This window comes from Cyclopterus lumpus, chromosome 4 (genome assembly GCF_009769545.1).
Source record: "Cyclopterus lumpus isolate fCycLum1 chromosome 4, fCycLum1.pri, whole genome shotgun sequence".
Lineage (NCBI taxonomy): Eukaryota > Metazoa > Chordata > Actinopteri > Perciformes > Cyclopteridae > Cyclopterus > Cyclopterus lumpus.
In genome coordinates this window covers 9066802-9090563 of record NC_046969.1, presented here as the reverse complement: position 1 = coordinate 9090563, position 23762 = coordinate 9066802, and the positions used below count along the sequence as shown (strand labels likewise).

General features: G+C 46.4%; 1 protein-coding gene across 2 annotated transcripts in view; it reads left to right on the top strand.

Annotated features, from left to right (window-relative positions):
- The first annotated feature begins 1623 nt into the window (after positions 1-1623).
- The window catches only part of pbx1b (pre-B-cell leukemia homeobox 1b), a 56230-nt gene continuing 34091 nt past the window's right edge, over positions 1624-23762 (top strand). The window contains exons 1-2 of one of the 2 annotated variants that reach the window (XM_034531588.1): positions 1624-2153; positions 3031-3104. In XM_034531588.1, the coding sequence (XP_034387479.1) occupies positions 1966-2153; positions 3031-3104 (262 nt within the window). In that variant the 5' untranslated portion in view covers positions 1624-1965. The remainder of the gene's footprint in view (positions 2154-3030; positions 3105-23762) is intronic. The other variant, XM_034531589.1, reaches the window with a different exon arrangement.

Sequence of the window (23762 nt, the reverse complement as noted above, 5' to 3'; positions counted from 1 at the left end):
ACCCTTAATGTTTTAAAGAAAAGTGCAACATTTGAAAAGTTTCTAGGGGCTTTACATCTTTTCAACATGAAATGCGTTTGTCATTTCATTGCTGACCAAAGCATTGACTCAGATGGGAGTCGTTTACAGTGTTCATTTTTTTGATTATATTAATGTCAAAATGAACCCACATCTTTCAGCTGCTCACACTAAAACACTGTGGCACTCTTATAGGCGTTTACATACCTTCCTCATTATGTGACTCCCACATGTATGATACCCGCAATTTGCACATCACTGTTCATACTTTTTTGGTGTGTTTTTATTTTATTTAGGTTTTCTTGCACCTCCTCCTCTTCCACTACCTCCTCCTCTCTTCCCTCTGAATGGCTCTCAGTGGCGGAGGGGAGTAGCGGCAGTGAGGCAGCACTGGGCCTGAAGGGCACTTTTCAGCCTGGCCAGACACACTCGGGCCTTGCTGCTTGGCTGCGCAACATGGGTCACCGCCTTACATTAGGAGGACCCTGCCAAAGTCAGCCAAGCGGAGCCCTGCAACATACCTGAAAACGAAGGAGCAGAGTCGAGGCTCCGACAAACACACGTGTGTTTGACTGTAAGAATGGGATGTGACATCTAAAAAAAGTGAAATATGAATATTTCAAACATAAGGTGTCTCATCATCAGGATGGATTTTTTTTTTCTCTTCTCCCAGCCATAAATCTCCAATCACATTAACTCTCTTATAATTATAACAAATGAAAAGCGCTGGCCAATAGTTTTGATTGGTGTACCTCGCATCTTGGCACAGCCTGGGAATAAAACCGTCTCCCGTGGAGCCCTTGGGTGCTCCCGCTGAGGTCACGAGGGGAGACTAAAGCAGACCTTATGTGTCAGCCGCTGTTATTTATTTGGAGTTCAGGCTCTATTCATCACCACGCTGCCACTCTGAACCGTCTCTCCTCTCTCTGGAGGGAAGGCAGCGCCCCGCTCCACCCCCACCCAAGCTTCTCCCCCCTGCATCCCACCTCTACAGTCCATTGATCGACGTTTCACGAGAGGCACCTCAAGGTGGGGCTAAACGGTCTTATATTCCCAATCATGTCGCGGAGGCGGAGTCTGACTCCCGTGCTCTCTGCCTGCCCAGCCTGTACTGTACATGACGAGGGGGATGTGAGTGAGTGAAATCAATCCACACTCCTTATTTCTCACAGCCACGCTTTGTGTGTGTGTGTGTGTGTGTGGAGGGGGGGGTGGGGGGGGGGGTAATTTGGCAGGAATAGTGTTGTGTATGTAGGGGGCTGGTTTTGGATCAGTGCACCACATTACAAGAAAACGTGCCCTAGTTTGTGTCAGTAGTTGAAATCAGCAGTCTCTCTCTCTCTCTCACACACTCTCATTCCCTCCCTCTCTCTCTCTCACACACTCTCATTCCCTCCCTCTCTCTCTCTCTCTCTCTCTCTCTCACTCACTCACCCTCCCTCCCTCTTTCTCTCTCTCTCTCTCTCTCTCTCTCTCACTCACTCACCCTCTCTCTCTCTCTCTCTCTCTCTCTCTCTCACTCACTCACCCTCCCTCCCTCTCTCTCTCACTCACTCACCCTCCCTCACTCTCACTCCCTCCCTCCCTCCCTCTCTCTCTCTTTTCTTTACGCACGCCGTATACTCCAGTGAAGGCAACGGCAGTTCAGATCAGATTTCACATTCAGCTCCGACCAGCTGAGGGGAGAGACAGCCAAGAGAGAGCAGAGGAGGACTCGTGTCTCCGCTTTCCTCTCCGATACCCCCGCCAGAAAAAGAAGAAGAAGAGAGAAAGAAAAAAAAAAGCCTCAGCGAGGAAACAACCGGGCGCGCGGCGCAAATATTAAAAACACCACCGGGATTTTTCTTTTTTTTTCCTCCCTCTTTTTCTTCTTATATGTATTTTTGCAGGATTTCAGCAGCGCCACAGAGAATTAGATAGAAGGAAGAAGGAGAAGAGGAAGAAGAGATGGACGAGCAGACGAGGTTGATGCACTCTCACTCGGGGGTAGGCATGGCAGGGCACCCCGGCCTGCCGCAGCATATGCAGGAGGGCACCGGAGGAACGGACGGCGACGGGAGGAAGCAGGACATTGGAGACATTTTACAGCAAATCATGACCATCACGGACCAGAGTCTGGACGAAGCTCAAGCCAGGTAAAGATGCGTCTACTGCCCGGAGGCGGCGGCGGAAAAACTAGACACGTTACCAAAAAAAAAGAAAAGGGGGAAAAAAAAGGAACATTTAAAGAAAATGTGACTTATTAAATTTACAACACAGCGCGGTAAAGATGGGACTTTTTAATTTTATTTTTTTATGTTGTATTAAATGTGAGCCGTGCGCATTGAAAAGCCCGATATAAAACAACGGGTGGCAAATTGGCTCCGCGCTTTTAAAATAAGTCCCTCGCCGAAGGAGAAAATTAAAAAAAAAGTGCACCAATGTGGTGTCATTACTTGGACACGCCAACGTGTCGCCCACGGAGAGTATTTTCGGTTTTTATTATTTTTTTTGTATTATTTTTAAAAGCACTTTACGCCCTAAACACAGTTATGGTGCATTAACGGGAGCCAAAAATATTACAGCTGATTAATTAATATTTTGAAAATGTAATTACTGAGCAGCAGTGCAAAGTGGCTTACAGCTCGTTTACAGCGCGGCGAGAGAAAGCAATGCAACTTTCTCACTTGTGAATGCACAATTCATCCATCTTGTGGCAAAGTTGTACATTTTAAATGTTTGCGTTTATTGATAAAGTTGGTCAGAAAAAAATAAAAAACATTTTTTTTTAAATAATTTTAATAATCACACGACAACAGACGAAGCTAAATAAAATGTTTCTTTGTGTACATATACAGTCATAGTTGTTTTATTTGGGCCTGTAATTGTGCTGGAACATTTATCTAAAAGGTTAAAAAAATTAATCATAGAAATTATAGTATATAATCGTCCAATAATTCCGAGGTTGAAGAGGTTCTTAGATGTAATGTATGTTCCTGTGGTTTTGAGTCTGAAGCCACTTTTCTGTTTCAGGAAACACGCTCTCAACTGTCACAGAATGAAGCCAGCTCTTTTCAATGTCTTGTGTGAAATCAAAGAGAAAACAGGTACGTTCACGTTCATTCTGCACCACAAGCAGGGGAGCTCATCACTGTGCACTGTTGTTGTCCACACACTGTCTCCAAGAAGTGCTCCCAGGTCCCCCCGGCCAGTGGTGAACAAATACAGTATCTGTTCACTGATGGAGCGAGTAGCTTAAGCGTGAAGAAGAAGAAGAAAAAAAAACACCCCAGAGAGGCACCAGCTCTTGTGAGGGCTATTTATCATTAACGTGTAATGTGCTATTCAGACTCAAGATTCACAAAAGGAGAACCCTGACACAAGTCGCCATATAAATTTCACTGACACGCACGACATGTGTTTCCTCCTGTAGCTATAAAGTCTGCGTGTTTAAAAAAAAACAACCTCTTTCACAATATAATCTGTGGACAATTACCTTGGAGCAGTTCTTATCAATTATGGTGTCAAAATATAAATGAGGTTAAAAAAAAAAGAAGAAGCATGCTATTGTGGAATAATAGCGAGCATTGAGCAAAAAATGTCATAAGCACGTTGATGTCTCACCCTTGTGAGTTAACTGTCACTTCTGGTGAAAACGTCTCTTTCTGTTCGGCGTTGTGTCTCTCTATCAAAGCGGTTGAGAGAAAGAGAGCGTGTCAGCGGAATAATTGCTAGGTGAGAAATAACGCAACATAGGGAGGCGTAAGTCATGTTTCCAAAAATCACCCCCGCTCTACGTTACATTTTAGAAATTGTATACAGATGGAATTTGGTGCACCTCAGCCCCCCCCCCCCTTAAACGCTTTATAGCACCCCTGAAAAAGTTCCACTGCTGAGTGGCCACAGTGTGCCGGTTTGCTGCGGGAGGCGGCGGCGGCGCACGTCTTCACACTCATTAGTGCATGAAATCAAGTGGAATGGCTGGAGGATGAGGAGGGTGCTCTTTCCCATTGTCTCCAAAGTTGCACTTGCTCACACTTGACCTTTGAGCGGTGCCGGCTGGCGCTTGTTTACATGCCGTTTTCTCGCGTGTGATCACACTCTAGCCTGGCGCTTTCACGGATGTTTTCATTGAGGGTTTCTTTATTTTTACCCATTGAAGCTCACCTCGCTGCCTAACCCGCAAGCCCCGGCAGTTTATCTTGAGTCGGCCACTGCCTAGGGAGAGAGTGGGGGTGGTGGGGGGGCTTTTGAAGCCTGCTGGCTCTCTCCTCTGCTGTTTTTTGTGTGTTGTTGTCTTGGTAGGTTTCTTTTTGGAGAGGGGGGGGGAGTGACACAGTTATGCATAGTGTTTTACTCCCTGGCGCTTCTGGGGAGTTCATCCAAAGTTCGGCTCTGCCGAGAGTACAAAGTAGCCTGGACCTCTCTTCCTGCCTGCACAATCCATTCTCTTCCCTTTCAGCTGGCAACCTATAAATATGAGGTGCAGCTCGCTGGGAGCTCTGGTGCTCGTCTCGTTTGTGTCGTCTTCCTTTTCATCCGGTCGGCTTTGTTCTGAGTGTTAGATGGGGAGAGCGCTTCGCGGTTAATGCGGTTCAAACCGTTTCTCTAATTCTGGTGTAATTTCAAGATTTTTTCTTCTTCTTTATATCACTTCAAATGTTCTGGCGTTTCTTATTAAGCCCTCCGCTAATCCTGCCGGAGGTCGATCTGCTATTATGGTGCCGGGGTATAAAAAAAAGAAGAAGCAATTGTGCTCCAACCTTCGTCACTGTCGGTTTTGGTGTAAATTAAACAAGATCCGTTTCCATGCACACGGCAGTCTTGTCGAAAACCATCATTTCACTCACACTGGGGAGAACGAAAGAAGGTAGGAGAATAAAAACCTTGATAGGAATGTTGTGTTTTACTCTTGCTTCATTAGGTCCGATCAGAAAAATGGGCTTAATAATGAATTCCATTCTAATTTATTTATATATTGCCCAATCATCACAGAAGTTATCTTTATAATGAATAATTGACTCTCCTGGTTGAGTGTCGGTCCAAACGGTCCAGATCTTGGCGTTTGTGGTGTCACCTCGCTCGTGTCTCGTTAAATCTCGCAGGTTCTACGTGAACAGACTATTCTAAACTGTTAGAGGAGGTCGCAGCTCGTTGCTCCCCCTAGTGGCTTGGTTTCTTCTGTAATTGAATTTAAACATTTGTTAAAGTCACTGACGCAGGGGTTGAACTAGGGTTTCCTATTTTATTTCTAATCGACACATACGTTTTTTCGGAATTTATTAGAATTTAAACTGTAGCTGTGTCGGCACTAGCGAAGGCAGTCTTTTGGCTTTCTTTCTCTCACATTTGACAGGAGGCTGAAAATGAAAGAATAAAGGACGTCACTTTGCTGGTGTTGTTACGCATAATCGTCATTATTTCCGCGTCTTAATGACGAAACACGGCCTTTCTTGCCTCCTCTTCCTGTACGTTTTCCCCAGTCGCACCTTTTAACTATTTCAGAGTGCGCATGAGCTTCAGCTTTTCCTCGAGGCTACCAGTTGAAACTTCTTGATCACGGGTACCACGCGAGCGCATGAGCTGGTGTGTATCCAAAGAGACGCTGTTTGCTTGTGAGAGAGCGTGTGTGTGTGTATATATTTTCCCCCGAAGCGAGCGGCTGACAGCACCTGCAGGACACAATGCCAGTGTTGATCTAGGGCCTGAACCTCTGACCTGCTCTGTGTATTTTTACCGGGCTGAAGTGAGGGATGGCCAACAGAATTACTGTGCAGTGTAAACAAGCACAATGGTGCAGCAACAGCAGAGAGGAAGGGGCAAGGAAAACACACACTTTATTTAATCCAGCGTCTGTTTTTTCTCTTTCTTCTTCTTCTTCTTCTTCTTTTGGACTGACATCGGCTTCGGTTTCATTCCAGGCATACTTGGGTTGTCTTTTTTACTTCAAAGGAATACTGGTTTTCAGACAGTGTGTGACTGTGTGTGTGTGTGTGTGTGTGTTTGAGAGAGTGTGTGTGTGTGTGTGTGTGTGTGTGAGTGTGTGTGTGTGTGTTGCGTCGTACATTCCTAAGAAGAGACGTAGCATAAAATACACAAAGCATAATAATTATTGTACTAGCGTGTCCAAGAAGTGGAGCGAAGGTTAAAACAAATGAAACAGGTCTTGTCTGTGAGGTTCTCTCAGAGACTTTTCAAACATATAGAATTTAACGACCCATGAAACCTCATCCTTCCACTAACTGAAAGCAAGTTCGGTAAAGAAAGGCACCAAAAATCAAATATGACACAAATCAATCCAAGTTATTTTCTCTCTCTCTCTCTCTCTCTCTCTCTCTCTGTATGTATGTATGTAATCTATCCATCTGCCTGTGCAGATGTTTTGTAGGTGGACTGTTCTCTCTTGGTCTTCATTTTTTTATTTTTTTTATATGATTGATGAAAAGGCCTCTTTAGATAAGCAAACGCTTGACAAACTGATTTGGAAAATGAGCTGCCTTGACCCCCCCCCACCCCCACCCCCTGTAAACACTTCACCAACATCATAAATCTCAAGCGGTGTCAAACAAACGCGCTGCTCGACCGAGCTGCTCGTGAATGCGCGGCTCTGACTCGCCGTTTAACTCCCAACCTCAACAAAAGGCTGGCTTTCTCGCGGCGCCCCGTGTTTGTGTAGTGTAAGGTTTCCAGCCTAGGGGGATCCTCCATTTATAAAAATGACTCGGCGAGTGATGTAATGTTATTTTTTGAAGGGTGAAAATGGGGTGTTTTACGGGGGTCTGCCGAGTAGCGCTTGACAGGGTGAAATGAGCCAGGAGGTCTGATTATGGAAGGTGCATGGGAGCCCTCACTGCATTGACCCGTCAGTCCGTTCGGACGCTTGGCATCTGCCTGTTTGTATTAAGGAGGCTGAATGCTCCAAAGGCAAGTCCTCGTGGGTGATCAGGTGGCTTTTCTGGTGGTATCGCATCAAAACAGTGAAAATAGTCCTTTTAGGTGATTGGTCTGCGAATGCAAAATGAATCTCCGACGATTATGGAAAGTAACTTTAACCGTTTTGAGTCGTCATTTAAATATATGGTTCTGGTTTTTCCAGCTTTTTCTCTGCTTTAGATAACTTGAACTGAACGTCTTTAGGGTTGTTACTAACAATTAATCTGCCAATTATTTTCTCGAATAATCGATTCAACATTACGTCTATAAAACAAAAAACAGGTAACCTCTTCTTCAGTATTTTGGCAGGTTTTGCTTTTTAAAATGACGTGAAGATTTATCTTCTGCCCATCGACTAATCAATAACGGGACCAATCGTTGATGAGATGAGACGAGACGTTTGAAGACTCTGGAAGTTTGTGATTGACGTTCACATTTTACACACCAAGCAACTCATCAACTAATTGGAACCCCCCCCTCTCCTTCCCCATCAACAACAACTTCATTCAAATTGAAAATAAGCGTTAAAAAAAAGGACAGCAACTAACAATTATTTTCATTACCCATCAATCCGTTTATTATTCTGCGGTGTGACGACAACTCATTTCGAAGCAAACATCAATCTTAAGCAATATCTGCACTGGGAGCGCAAACCAGCAGACAGCAGAAGTGAACGTTAGCTTGTCTGCATGTCGACGTCTGCTCTGATGGCGAGCGTTGTGTCGCGGGGGCCCCCGTCTCCTCCATGCTGACACCGCAGCATTCAGAAAAGGGGCCAAGCTCGCCGCCACAGCTGTTTCCCCAATCTCTCTGCCTAACCATCCACTGAGAGAGCGAGAGAGAGGAAGATCTGAAGTCAAATTCTGCTCCACAGATGTAGAGAACAGGGGAAAATGGGTATTGATCCACTCACGTCGTGCGCACATACCTTTGCCTGTATTTCGATGCAGAATCCTAATCACAGGATCATCAGTGAGTGACAGCGTCGTAAATGGTGCGTTAATACCATTACAGTATAGAACAATGTGCTTACATTATACATTATGCTAATTGTCAGTCGCCTAATTGATACGTGTTAATCATATTAAGGAGCTTAATTATAGGAATCTTACTGCGCTGCCATTTGTTAATTAACGCTGACATCACACGTAGACGAGGAGAGGGATGTGATTTCTTGCCAGGAGAAGTTCCTCCACCCTGATAAGCCTCCTCTCACGCTTTTAACTGATTTATTGAACGTATGAATGTTTTTAGTTTTTTTGTGCTCCCCTCTACTGGACTGCAGAGTTTATGTAAAGAAAAGTTCCGTTGAGCGCGGAGGATTACAGAATGTAGGCGAGATCCAGGAAGACGCTGCTTGTCCTCCTTCACAATCTCAGTCCCACGCAGGTTTTAAAACATGTTTAAATACAGGCCTTCTTAATACGTTAGGAATTTAATCAAGTCTGCAAATTCACTCCGCACGTTAAATTGAACATGCAATGGCACATTTGGATGTGGTTGCCATACCAACTCTCCCCCCCCCCCCCCCCCCCCAGGAGTTCATTTTCCGTAATGTAGTGTTCGGAGTCTCATTTCCTCCACTTTTCTGTCCCCACCCCCTCCCCTCCCCAGCTGCTTGCAGATGCCTCCTCTGTCCACTGTACGTTCGCCATGAAAAGCTGCCACGGCTTTTTAGACGCTGAGATGGAGAGAAAGAGAGAGAGGCCTCTCTCCACGTAGTGGAAATGACACAAATTAATATACACTACTTAAACCAGACCAAGATTAATGGTTCCCTTTCGCTGCAGCTTAGTCCCACTGTCAGTTGCCGGGTGCTCGTTGGACAAAATCAACACTAATCAACATTTATTCCACTTTTGCCCTGGGCTCTCAGGAGTCTGGCAGGACTGTGTGCCCCCACCCCCCACTTTCACTCCCAGCAATCCACCCCTCCCTTTCGCCCGTCTCGCTACGCTTTTCACCTCTCATCCAGCTCCTCCATACATCACCCTCCTCACACCGCTCGGCTCCTCAGAGGAGAGTGCGCCCCCTCCTATCAGGCCGCATTAGAGTCATGATAGATTTTCTCTTTTCATTTGCATCTGATATTTAACACGGCAAAGCAGTTGCTCTGTCACTTGACAGTACGCGCCTGTGCGTGCGCGTGTGAGCGAGAGCGCGTGCACGCAGGCTTTCTTCTTTGTTTGGGTCGTGTGTGTTTTTGAAACTGGACCTCCCAGGTTGCGTAGTAATAAGACAAAGTTATTTTTGCAATATGTTTCTATCCTAAAAGAAGACATTGTTCCATCCCCGGTCCAAAGCAGCGTGTTGGTAAAAAAAAACAGAAAAGCGTTCTGTGAGGCAAATTGATAATCAATCTGTAATCATTTGTTAAAAAATTCACAGCGTGTGAATGCAACAGGTGATGGTGCCTTGTACTCCAGCGGGAGTTGTTGGTCAAATGCTCACAGAAAAAAAAATTAAAAGAGGAGAACATTTGCAGAAACTACCTGACACAAGCATTTTGGACCGAATTGCTGCGGAATGTGAGGCCGCTGACTTTGTGGTACATTCAGTACCACCAGCTTGGGGACGAGGTGGCCATTCTCAAGTCCATTCTCAAGTCCATTCTCAAGTCCATTCAAATGAAGTTTGAATTTGTTTTGATATCCACCCCTTCCCCTCCGATAGTAGGAAAACCCATTCCTTCATTCCCATTCCTCCAGCTATTGTCTCACCCCGGCTAGATGTGCTGGATCTATTCCCAGCATGCATTGGGCCGAAGCCAGAGAAACACCCTGGTGTGGCGACCGGTCCGCCGCGGCAGCTCACATTTTATTAACGTCCGGTTAATCGGAGGTGGGGTTCCCACCCGCAGCAGCCTCAGATTTAGAGATTGCGCCGTTGCTTCATTCCACTCCGAAGATAACATTGTGCAAACAGCTGATGCCGCCTCCCCTGCTCTGCCAAGACATTCGGCGCAGTGTTGTCCATCTTGCAGCACCGCGCGGCCAGAGGCACCGTCATGGCACCGACTGGCCTCATTGAAGTGACACTTCAAGTGCTTTGTCAGCTCTGTGTCTCAGGTGCCAAACCGGCGCTTCCCAAAATAAACTGTCATGCAACATGGCAGGATAGAAACATGTTGGAGCATGTCGGAAGGGGCTTTGTTCCCCCCCCCTCATCCTGAAAGGAAACAAATGTTCCGTCGCTGAAAAGTTATTGTGCTTCTTGGAGGCCTTCCCAGTGCCGACGCGAGCGACATGACGGGGAACCTTTAAACTCATCTGCGACGTCAGCGGTGGGTTCGCAGCGTCCGAGCGGGATCACAGGCGCGGAACTTGGGAGTTTTTATCCTGCACTCGGCAAAAAAGCCTTTTATTTGTCTTTTAAGTGCTTTTACCGCTGGACCCGTTGGCTTTTGACATGTCTTTGCTATTTGCAGACATCCTCCTCCAAAAATAGCTTGTGCTTACTGTAGTTAGCTCCTCTTCCTGTTTTATAAATGGTCTGTCACTTTCTCTCCGTGGTGCCACGTTACACCGAGAGAGCTAACGCTGGATGTGCACTTGGCTGAAGTTACTTTCAGGCGGAGCGGGTGGTGGGGATTGGAGAGGGCGGGCATGTGGAAAGTCACACATGGAGATGCCTTCGCGACCTCCGAACTGTAACCACTGGCCGCCTCCGCCCCACTGAATACGCGTCTTCCCCCCCCGTGCGTGTGATTCCTGTTGGATCTCTCGCCGGGGGCCTCCGCGGCTGCCGTGACATTTTTATGACTCGTTGACTGGAGCAAAGGTGGGAGTCACGAAGGCTTGAAATGGAAGTTCAGTCCTCACCTCCATTAATGAGGAACCAGCAGCTAATCATGCAGACAGGGAAGGATTCTGTAGCCGTGCAGCGAGAGACGGATAATGATGTTCCACTGAACACGGGCGGCAGGTCGGGATGGGAACGCTGTTTGAGGCAGGATTGTCTAGGAGGTGGTTGAAATGGGGCCATTACTGTTCTGTGGGGGGGGGTTCAGCGCTGTGGACAAGCTGAGTGTTACAAACTCATGCTGAAATGATACGAGAATATACGACTAGTTTTGCTTTCGAGTACACTTAACCAAGGAGAAGAGCAAACAGACATGTTTTTGAGTGGAACCTATTTTTCTCCCAGATTACGGTCACAGATTTAAATGCATGACTAACGTCGGGAATTGAAAGAAAAAACAAAACCACAATAGAATTACTTGGTTATGTTTAGGCAATGAAAATATTTGGTTGAGTTTAGTAAAACATCCTGGTTTGGGCTTGAAATAAGTTGAATATGTTTTTTATGTTTACAGTGACACATAGGACAGGAACAGCGGTCTCATGGGTTAAAGTCCTGGGTTTGCTTGACCCACCCATCCACCCAGACCGCTCCGCTTAGACCATCAGACACACACACTTAATCTGGGAGAAAATACATTTACCCTTCTTTTAGCTCTGGCTAATGCTGCGTGCACATCCTATTATTTAAAACCCAATTACGGCTTGCAATTTCGAGAAGTAGATCGCGACAGTATCTGGAAAGAAAAAACTACAGCTTGCCAACAAACTGTTAGCAGGATGGTGGCAAATGCACCACCACTGGCAGTCCCATTAAAATGGAATCCAATATTAACACGAATACAACAGAGTTGGCTAATTTAAAGGCTTCAAATACCCAACACAGCAAAAGAGGCTCATTTAGGCTGTTGATATGGTATGACTACAAGGTTAGCAGTGGGGCTGGATTATTATTACTGGATTATAAACACTCAAATCGGAATAAAGGGTGTTTTTATTTCTTCTGTTCTTCCCATTCTGTCGTCGGCACAAACTCTTCAGATTATCTAAAAATATGAAGTCTGTCGACAGCATTGATCCTCCTCACATATCTCTTGTAAGGTTGTTATTATATTTGTATAATTTAATTATACACATTGGTGTTTTTTGGTCGGACCAGGCGAGCAATTCCAAAGCGTCACCAATGTGATGGGCGCCTCTGACTATTTCCTGTCATTCCAAATGCTAAACGATTATGAGTCAATCAGAAAATAATAATTGGGAGATTAATTGATAGTCAAAGTAGTCATTAGTTGCCGTTCTAAAAGCCAGCTGGCCGCCCTGTCACCGGCGTCGCAGCTGATGAATGCACATTGCTCCCGCCTCGGCTGTAAAAGGATCGTGTTGATAAGTTAATATTCCGACAACAGGGATGAGATGAAGAGGTTTTAGGAGTTTGGAGGATAGCGTAACCTTGATAAAACGCTCATCCCAGTGACATTGATTCTCACCATCCATCTTCGTCTGATGTGAAGTATGCAAATGGTGGCATCGGCTGGGAGTAGAGTACAGTGCTGTTAAATGGGCCATTTCAAATGTTCTTTGTACTATGCTGACTTCCAAAAAAAAAGAAGAAATTCACTGCCAGCCAGCGCGGCTCGTGCGGATGTCTTTCCGGAGACACTTTTTCCACCTTTATCCTATATCTTCTTCCATTTATTCCAAGTCTTACCCCCCCCCCCCCCCCCCCCCCCCCTCCCCCACACACCTTTTTTTTTACTTACCCACCCCTCCACATCTTTTACATCCCCCTCTCCTGCCTGCTATACAAATTAGGTGTACTGACGGTGTCAGAATGGCTACTCATGAAATATTAACAGCTTGTAGAGAATTTTACTTCGCTACATTCCTCTTCATTTTCAACGATGTCAGCACGGTGCTGTGGAACGTTTATTTGTGTGAGTTCGGGCAGGCTATTAACCGACCAACTCACACGATATCCATCAACCCCTCCTTCCACATGCATGTATTCCATCGCACCTCAAATGGAAGCGAGACAATACAGTGCGTTTATTTCTACCTCCCACATCCTGAGGTAACATGAGCTCGGGATACAATATCCTGACTGTAACAAGGTGTTTATCGCCTAATAGAAGTAGTAATTATCCCCTTATGAGTGAGATAACACCCACATATGGGTAGTTGTTAAAAAAGTTAAAACCTGAACTGACTGCGATGAACAATGTGTCCAATAAGAAGTTGTGTCGGATCAGTATTCCTCAACATAAATCTGCGTCTGCGTCATTTTCTTTTTCCGTATTTGTCTCTTTAAGATGGTTTATTCTGCTTCATTCAACCGCTCGTCTCCAAATGCATTCAACTGAGTGGGTGGGGATGGCCCCTCTCTCTCTCTCTCCCTCTATTTCTCTCTCTCTCTCTCTCTCTCTCTCTGCCTTTTTGTTGGATGGCCCTTTCAAAAGATGGAGCTGTCAATCATCTGCTTGCTTCCCGAGTCCTGAGAGGCAGCGTTGGTTCTCGGTGAGGGACCAAAACAAAGACTTTTGTTGTGACACGTGCATTCTGTTGAGCGCTCTGTCGACAGCGTTTTACCCTGTAATTAAGTTCATCCCTTCGTTCTGAATGGAGCTAAGAAGGGAGGCGCACAAATTGTTGTCCAAATAACGGAAATGATGGAATACAGATCAAATGATCCTTTTTTTTTGTTCTTTTTTTTTGGAAGGGATCACTTGAGTTTATTGCATCTTAGGTCTTGTTTTCAGGGGTTTGCTCTTCATCTGTGGCTGTTATGGTAATGTTATATTACGGTTGTAGTTCTTTTTTCATAAAATATTATTTATTGATTTAATTATGCACTAGCCTTAAAAAAGCTGAATAACAACAACAATAACACCACAAGGCTACTAAAAATACACGTATAGAACCTTGCTCTTGTGGACGCTTTTTGAACATATGATTCTCTTGAAAACAATCAGCCTTAATACTTAGCAAGTAGGCTAAGAAACTGAACTAAGCGGCTCGTTCTGTCTGTCGGTCTATCGATCTCCTTCGCTCCGTTTCAGCACTACGGACAGCGCCGTACTACGACACCCAATTCCCCACCCGGCCCCCAAACATAACAAAGAGGGCAATGGCCCCCGAAAAACAACAGCTAACCGATAGCCACGTGCATCTTGGCCAAGTTTTGAGAAAAACACAGATGCAATTCAGCCTTTTAATCATAATCAATATCATACCAGGCTCAAAAAAGATACAGAGCTGAAGCCCGACTGCTAATATCTGACAATTGACCAAATGTTGTCTCCCAGTATATATTGTGATATCACCCAACCCTATGCTCGGACAGTTCCAAAAGAACAGGCAAAAATATTTATTATTTCTGCAACTGCTTTGTTGCAGTAAAAAAAGAAAGAAAGAAAAAGAAAATGGCGGGAAATGAGTTGATGAGGTGTATCCTCCTCTCTTATCATATGTAGCTGGGACTTGCTCTCCTCTTGACTAATGATGATGTCTGGCACAGGTAGCTGTCAGCGAGCCATGATTAATTAAAAGGGAAACTAGGCCAATTAGTCATATTGTTCTAACCGTGGTCAGTGAGCAAGGATTCCTCTGCTCTACCTCGACAGCCACGACGCGCTGGCTTCCGCGGCTACCGGGGGAGGAGTCTCATCAAGTCCGGGGGAGTTTCAACTGTGGGGCTCATGAAATATAAGCGTGCCGAGCACGAGGTCGACGTCACGAAGGGATACGGGGCGTCGTTTCTGCTTCATTCCCTTTTTTTGTGTTTTGGCGGTCCAACCATGCAACAGTGATTAGCAATGCTGAGGAGCCGACTTGCTCTCACTGCACAGCGCCCGAGGCTTCTCAGCTGCCAGCTGCGGGTCTCGGTGCAGGCCCAGTGAACAGCGCAGAAGTCTCGCCTGCCGTCTTGACGGCCGCGCCGCTCTCAGCGTGCCGCCTGGCCCCTGTCAGCGGCCCCTGTCATGTTTGTCTCGGGCCTGTCCCGACAGCAGAACCCGGACCCCCCCCCCTGCGTCACAAAGGCGGGCTCGTCCTGGGAGAGACAGGTGTCAGTAACCCCGGCCCCTCCCCTCCGGGGCAGACGTTCCGCTGCCACGGCGCCTCACACTTGAAGCCGAGAAACCCACGGAAAAAACGAGGGTCATCTCTCTCCGCCGTGCCATTCGCAGTCGCCATATTGCCGGAGACCCCGAGCCCCATCAGAGCGCTGGAGAGCTTTCACGTGTCAGATGCGGAGCATCCGCCAGAGAAGACTGTCCCAGTCCAACAGCATTACAGACGGGGGCTGCCTCCTGACTGACTGACACGCTGACTGACAGCTTTATTGTGTCCTTTGAGGAACGGGGGATGAAAGGCTCCCTCACGAAAGAGGCCTTCCAAACACAGACCATACTCAGCCGTGCTCGGGAGGAATTACTCGTCCCTTTGTATGCATTGTTGTTCCTTTGTGTGGAGTCCACGTCTTTTAGCTGACAACACTCTTTTTTTCTAATTGTACAAAAGCGGCCACGGAGGAATCTGACGACACAAAGCTGCAGCACGGAGGGAATCTTAACTCTTATTAGCTTAACTTGTTCAAGATTAAAGAAGTTTAATGGGGTTGATTATTATTTTATTTCCCATATGGTTGGGGACACTAGCACTAAGCCAAGCTACCATTCTAACAACCATCAGAGAAACAAGCAACAAAATACGTCCCCATCTTGATGACTGTTTTATTGAGCAATCGCACTGCTAACAAATCACGACTACAATTACAAATACGTTACGTTTCCTAAAGCGGCGAAAGCTTTAAAACGATACTTTTTGTTGAACAGCCAATGTGTCGCCACAATGATCAACCGCAGGATCAATTTAAAAGAAAAAGAAAAGACAGAGAGTTTCGATTACAAGCATTTAAAAATGATACTTTCTCTCTTGTTCCTGGCACGTGCAAGCCAATGTAACATCGTATTAACACATTATATATATATATATATATATATATATATATATATATATATATATATATATATATATATATATATATATATATAAATAAGCCAGTTGTAGAGTGACATTTATTTTGAATACAAAAGTAACACGCAGAGAGAAAAATATATATATATATCTTTTTCTCGCTGCGTGTTACTTTTGTATTCATCCAAATTGATCCATGGTGAAGCCAGACAAAGTTTGCTGTATATTTAATGTCTTTCAGCAGCCACATTTAAGAGTGCAGTTTGAATTGAGGGGGTGGTGGTTGTGGTGGGGGGAGGGAGGGAGGGTGACATTAATATTTAATTGCAGCCGTGTATCTGAATGCTGCAGGAGCGCCAAGTGATGGATATTTTTAATGATATGAAGAGTGAAGCCCAGAAAGATCAATGCACACACACACACACACACACACACACACACACACACACACACACACAGTGTCTGTCAAAGTGAATCTATGGGCCTAGCGAGGATGATTGTGCTCCCACACTAATATTGTTTTGGTCCACAAGCCGTCTGGTCTGATCTTCCGGGCTGAAGGTCTCCGGCCCAAACGACTCTGTCCCCTTTGCTGGTGCTGTCAGAACTGACAGTCCTCATGTTTATTTCATTTTGCGTCTGGGCTGTCTCGTTTCCCTACCCTCCAATGTCATTAACGCTCGGAGCCAGGACCCTGCAGTGGCGCGCCTAATGAATTCCTCTGCGGCTCCTCGCTCCCCACCTAGTTACCCCAGCTCAAGGTGTCAAATTAAAACAGCCTGGGAAAAGACGGCGAGGAGCCGGCTCTCGTTTGTGTGCGTGCGCGCCTTTCATTGCGCGTATGTCTCTCTGTTGCATTATTTAGTTTGTTTGGGGGCAGCGATTTGTTTTAAGTGGCTCGGATTGAGAGAGTTGTTGTTGCGTTCCCTCCTCCCTCCCCGGACCAGTGGGAAACAAACAAGCAAAAAATTAACTTCTTAATCTTTCAATTAGAAAAAGAAAGAGTCGACAGCGAACGACAGACAAAAATCTGTGGAAATGAGTCTGATCCACTGATGTCAGCGTGTCGCTTTAACCTCCCTTTTGAGGTTTTGGGACGGCTCGGTGACATTTGGGATCTCCGCGATAATTTGGGGGGAACGGAATCGACAGCAGCGCGGACGCCTGGGTGACTGCTAATTGTGCGTATTTAGTTGTCATTGTGATAAGCGTAACGAGGCCAGACGTGTTATTGAGCTGTGAGGCTGCAGCCGGGGTTGGGTGGTAGGGGGGCGGGGGTTGATGGAGCCTTCACGGCGAGCAGTTGTCTTGCCTCTGAACCGGAGCATTTTCACAGTAAAGCAAAGTGCATGCACGCTGCTGGTGAGGCAGCAGGCTACTTTGTGCTTATACAGGACGAGGTTAAGCGGGGCCAGTGCTGTGTGATGCGTTCAGTCCATATGCCAGTGGAGACCCTTCAGAAGTGACCACATTGCTGCTGCTGAGGAGCAGGCCTCGCTGTGTGGCTTCTCTCTCTCTCTCTCGCTCTCTCTCTTTCGCTTTCTCTGACAGCACCGGAAGATGCAAAATGGTGTCAATCAATTCATCACATCAACACGGGTGGCTGTGCAGCAAGGAGAGCTGGGGGGGTGGGGGAGCGGTGACGGCAGCATGCAGGAGGAGCGCGGTGGCCCAGCATTACGGCTCCCCCTGCCGTACCCCTCATCCTCGTGCCGCTGACGCTGCAGTGCCTTTAATGGACTGACTCGACTGTACAACGCGCCGGTCGCGCGGCGAACAGAGGACTCCTGCCGAGTGGCGGTGATCTATCTGTCTGAAGGGCCTCCTCCTCGTCATGCTCCTCCTGCTGCTCCTCCAGCACCCCTGGATGCTCCAGAATCCCTGCCGCGTTTTGGGACAACTCACCGCGGCTTGTTAAGTCCAAAAGAATGCCGCTGCGTTAATTAAAGATGTGTAAATGTGCTCGGGTGGGCCACATCCTCACATTAGGAGAGATTTGCGGAATCGCCCGCGTAATCTATTTTAATTAAGGATTAATTAAAAAAATAATGGGGATTTTATTTTGCCTGGCAGATTTGGGCACGATTCTGGCGTCTGCCAGCGAGCTCATCAGCAAGAATATTGAGCACCTCGGCCCGGCTCCTTCAAGAGCGGCGGGGAGGCTCTCAAGGTCTCCTGGAGACAAAAGCTCGGCCCTCTCCTCTTTGGAAGAGAAAGAAAACAGGCACTTGCTGTGGGAGGGAGTGGCCAACGCATTGGCTTAATTAAATCCCCACCCCCCCTTCCTCTCATCTTCACCCTCACCCATCCTCTCCTCTCTTTTTCGGCTGGCAGAGCAGCAGAGTGGCTCTGAGACACGGAACACTAGTTGTGCTGGCAATTATGTTAATGGGATGCTATTAGGCCATGATTCCGTATGAGCGATCGGGGAGAAGAAGAGCCCCGGCGGCAGAAAATGATAACGGAGCGTGCGCCTCGTTGATACCGCTCCAGCAGGATCATTTGCATAATGAACCCTCCCCACTAACGAGGGGTGTGGCCTCGACACTGAGCTACTTAGAAGGCTCAGGAGTCGCAGCGTGAGGCGAGCCGACACCGAGAGCACAATGTGACAAAAGAGATTCATGGACTTCGCAAGTCGTTTCCAAAAACGAAAGAAGGAAGAAAAGACAAAAAGACACTGAAGACACTTTGGCGCGAGTGTGACTGTGTGGCATGCAAATGTCCTCGGCTGGCGTCTCTCGGGCAAGCCCTGCCATCCGGGCCTCGGCTCGGCGTTTCCCCGACGACACATGACGATGCAGTTCCTTCCGTAGCGCGCTCCTATCGTGCAGCGCGTCGTCACACATCGTGAAACGTCTCAAATATTCACCACCATGTCAATTCTTTCATTTTTCGACTTTAAACCTTTCTGCTCGAAGTCAACACTTTGCATTGCGCACACACACACGCACACTGACATAGTGTGTGAATCACTAAGCTATAAGAAGGAAACTACCTTGGGGGCACCAATGCCCCGTGGATTCCCTCGGCAGCTGAAATTTAAAAAAAAACAAGCTGAGCAGGGATCGCTCCATTTGCTCAACATGCTGCATTCCACCATAAGCCTTTTTCATTGCAGTGACGCAATTGATCCCAATCAGAACAATTTGTTATTAATTGGGTTAGCGGGTGTGTTGTGTATGCGTGCCGATGTCTCGGTGCATTATTTGTGTGTCTGCGGGCCCGTCGGCCTCAGACGCGGCCGCAGGATTTGATCAGAATGATCTGGAAGGCCCAAGGGAGGACATTAAACACCCAGAATGGCCCTGAGGCGGCTCCCCTCCCTCCCTCTCTCCCTCTCTCCCAACCTTTCATTCCCCCTTAATGAGAACTCCTCCTAATTATTTCAGTGGCTGGAGCGTGGGGACACAGCCGGAGTTAGATCCCATGCGCTCGGACGTGACTGTGATGCTGATGAAGGCGGGGGATCAATAATTTAGGCTCTAGCCTTAATGGTGGAGTGAGGAGAAAGCGATACATCCGAGTCAGAGATTACATTTATAAAAAAAAGAAGAAGAAGAAGAAAAAAAAAAGAAAAGAGAAAAGGCACAGCTCCGAGCTGCAGCCGGAGTTAACTAGAAAACCCCTGAATGTGTTTGCTGTAAACAGCTGACACATTTATGTTTTACTGGAATCCTTATCGCTCTTCCTTTTAAAGCTAAGTCTGCGTCTAAGTGCTTGTTTACCTAGCTCTGTGTATTCAATTATTGCAGTCTGCAGAGTCACTCTGGTAACGTCTCGCTCGCCAAATGATTTGCATTTGAAGTACATGGGCATATAATTGATTTAGAGGCATGAATATTGATGGTATCTTATCAGCTCGGTGCCCATCCCTCAAACCGGCCGGCGGAGGAATAATGGTCCTCTGAGCATTTTTCTGGTCATCTTGCCTTAGCGGATGCACACATAATCTTTAAGTGTACAGAGCCTCGGCTCCATGAAGCCCTTCCATCTCCCTCTGGGGAGGCATCCATGCATCTTTTAAGGACTCCTCACATCAAGGAGGCCCGGACCAGAGTACCCTGCAGTCTCTCGCTCAATTATTAAAGCCGGGATTTTGACTCTGTTTTTTAACTTAGCCTGGGAAGGGAGGAGGAGGAGGAGGGAAAGGGGGCCACGTGCAAGAGGACAGTAGCCAAGCCTCACGTCCTTCCCCTGAAAGTAAGAGAGAGAGATGGTGACAATTTTCTCAGGCAAGATTTTTTTTTTGTCGACTTGGAGGAGGGTTTGAAACATTCATATGGATTTCATACTGGAGACGTTCTTCAAACAGAATGATTCACTGCGGGGTTGCAGTAGAGTTTTTTCCAGCACTGCATACCCTGTCACTGTGTGATAGAAAGAAGAAGAAGAAAAAAAGGGTCTGCATCCAATTATAACATGGGGGTGGGACACACACACACACATTTGCTCACCATGTTCCCTCTGATTGATGTGCGAGGGCTGCGGTCGGAGCGCTAACCAACTCCAAACGGCTCGGATTGAAACGTCACGTATTGACTCGGTCCCGGCAAACCAATAACATCCACAGCGGACGCCGGCGTGCCGTCTGCCAAGTGGGGAGAAATGAGTGATGAGTGAATCTCACGTTATACTCGTCATCGCTCGCAGTGTGAGAGGATTTAGTTGTTGCTAACAGACTACAGGATCCCACTCGGCCTCGATGGGATGTCGTTGGTTATTATTTCATTCGTAGTGCCAAGGAAGTCGAAGCCGACGCATTGTCTCTGTGAATTGCAGCCGCCTTTAACTGTGATTAAATATTGATGCCCGTGAAAACACTCGTGCCGTATTGAATACTTTATTCCGAGTCACAGTCTCCGTCCGCGCGGCTTGCTCGCTTGAGAAATAGGCCGGTTCTTTTTCCGCCGCTCGCCATTGATTTATGGTGACAAAGTAAAGTGTTCTGACACCGAGCTGAAATTAAGGACCCCACTGATATCCAACCAAGGTGTCGTGCATTTGAATGGCTCCCTTTGGCGAGCGCGAGCTAATGCACGCATCCTCAGGTTTCTTTTATTTTTGAGACTTGCATGAAGCGGCTGTGAACGCCGACGGCTGTCACAGTCATTTAATACTGTCTTCCACGGGCATAAATATTCCCTGGTTGGCAAAAGGCACAGGATTAGTACAACCTAATTGATAATTGACAAGATTTCTTTCGGCGTCTGCAATCAATCAACGCAACGCCAGTCGTATCTTTGGTTGTTTTGATTTGCACAAGTGTGCTCCACGTGCTTGTGAGTGGAGACATCAGAGGATGTGTACGTTTGATTGTGTTTCAAAGAATTTATTATATATGTAATATAATAATTATATATACATTATATTTATATCTCACAAGTTGAACCGTTTTTATGTATATATATATATATATATATATATATATATATATATATATAATATATATATATAGTTTTATATATACACACACACAAGTATATATCTACACTCACACATCCAGTTTATTCAGGATAATCATGCCATATGGGTCACCAACCAGTTGCCCTGACTTTGACCTTTTTGTTTTCATTCACTTATTTTATTTTATGTCTTTACAGGTTTTTTTCAGTCTGTGTTTAATATATCGTCAGTGAAACCTGACTCAAATTAAAAGCTTTTTAGTGGCTCAGGGACATAGACGAAGATTTATGTTTCCTGCCGGTTGGTTCCCAAAATAGTTGAATGCACCACTCCAGAGATAAACCTCCAGCAATAACCACAGCCTGCATGACTCGTTGCTGTACGGATTTGGAAAAAGTCGTCAAACGCAGCACCATGTGGCCCTCTACCCCGGCGCACAGATCTCACAGAACAAAGTCCTGACCTTTCCCAGTATGCATTCAAAACAGGACATGCTGACTTGTATTGATAGCAATTAGTGATCAAAAGACGGCAATGTGTAAGCTAAATAATCTCTTTTTGCTGTTCGTCAACCTATGACTTCCTGCTCAGATCCTTCACATGAAAAGACTGAGCTTTTGTGTTCGATAGAGAAAATACAGTCGCTTCTATTTTTATTTTGGTTGGTTAGCTCGCAGTTAAGCTAATGTCAATAAAACAACATTTCACATTAAAAGACGTCCTGCAGCCTGATCCTTCCACTGAAACATCTGCAAGAAGTTGTGTCTCCAATTAATCCCAGAAAATCCCAACGTGTCTTCTTTTTTTAACCATTCCTGTATGAGCAACTTTGTAATTATTTCAGACTCGGGTCTATATTTTAATCTCTTACGTATATTTGGGAACTCACTGCACTCAACCATCAGGCAAATTGAGAGACAATCTGGGGACGCGATCCTCCTGGATTGCATCCGCAGATTAGCTTGAGGCACAGCGGAGCTTTCTACCACCTGCGTCTTTCATCCCACGCTGCAATAGTTGCCACATACTGAGATAATACTACTGCGAGGAGAGACATTTTCTCCCCTTCTCCCTCTCTGTTTTTTTCTCTGTCTTTTCTGTGAATAATAGATCTCTTGCCAGCAGAGTCTCTCTCTCTCTCTCTCTCTCTCTCTCTCTCTCCTGATATCTCACAGGCAGCTCCATGGCTATGTGAAATAGAAACATTACAGACTCTTACTGTGAGACCGTATCAGTGCGTCTGTGCATACAGTACACCGCGAGCCGTGTCTGAAATGCCATGCTCCCAGGAGGAGGGGAAGCTATCCACATATAAGAAATGAATGGGGTAATGTGCTGGGAGGTAATGGGTTTATGCAACATACTGGAACAGAGAAGCTCGTTAGGAGACTGGAGCCTTAACCCCAGTGCTGCTTGCCTTTACTTCCTTTGTCATAGCAAGACTGGTGGAAGCCGGGGAATTTAGTGCTGGAGGGGGGCGGAGGAATTCAATACTAGGAGTCTTTGCACAGAGGCACAGGTGACTTACTTTATGCGTGGAGCGGCCCGTCTCCAAGCAGCAGACCAGCTATGTTGCTTTCCCTGGCAAGGAAGCGCAATCAATAGAAAAGCACTCAGTATTAATACTATGTAAGTGACCTATATGTCATGTTGGATGTGGAGAAAAGTCCAAGGCCGTAGTGATACTAAAGTAATTCCTAACAACAAGGGGCTTACGAGAGCTTGGTATTAAACCTTGATACTTTTTGTGGTCGTTTTCTACAATTCTACACTTCATATGAGGCAAAGTTATGGTACAAAAATGCTTGTATTCAAAAGTTCTTTCAAATATAGAAGCAGAGTATAGCACAGTTGATTTGCTGCACAATATTATCGTACAGTTAAGACCGGTTTGAACAGTTGAGGGTATAATAAACCACGGGGTTATGGCTGCTGATGGGGGTGAAAAAAAAGTCTTACGAGTTGGTGTTTGTATGGGTTTTATAACCCTCTTCCACTCTCACCTAATATGGCCAACTGTCCTCTAGACGGTGCAAACGGGAGTGGAAGTGGGTAGGAAGAGGATGTCGGGGGGTTATTAGAATGGTGTCATAGTGTCAGTTCAAGCAAAGCTGATTCCTACTATTATTCTGTGGTATGTGCCATATGTTTTCGGGGTTTTGCAACCACAAAATTCCTGTCATTCGGTTTCTAAGATGTACACACCAGCACACCAGCACAATTATTACAAAATGCCAATATAAAGTATAACGGTCCCCTATGATTCGCCGCGACGGTAAACCTCACAACCCATTCATTCACATGAGGATTGTGTTTCACAGCGAGTGTCGCGTTCTGTTGGGTAGCTGCTCACAACACGGACAGGAACTCCAACGGATGGGCTTCGTGCCATCTCCCGTGCTATCAGCACACATCACTGGACAGCACACCAGCTGACTGTCGGGCGCTGCGGTATCCGCACACTCGCCGCTCAACGACGGCGTCAGCATTATAACGCGGTGAATAACATGCTTCGATCACGTTCGGTTTGTGTGATTGAGACGTGGTCGGGGGTGGGGGGAGGCATGTGGGGGGGGGGGGGGGGGGGGGGGGGGGGAGGCGGGGTTTGTGTCTCTCTGCGCGGTATGGGATTTGTTTGGCAGGCAGGCA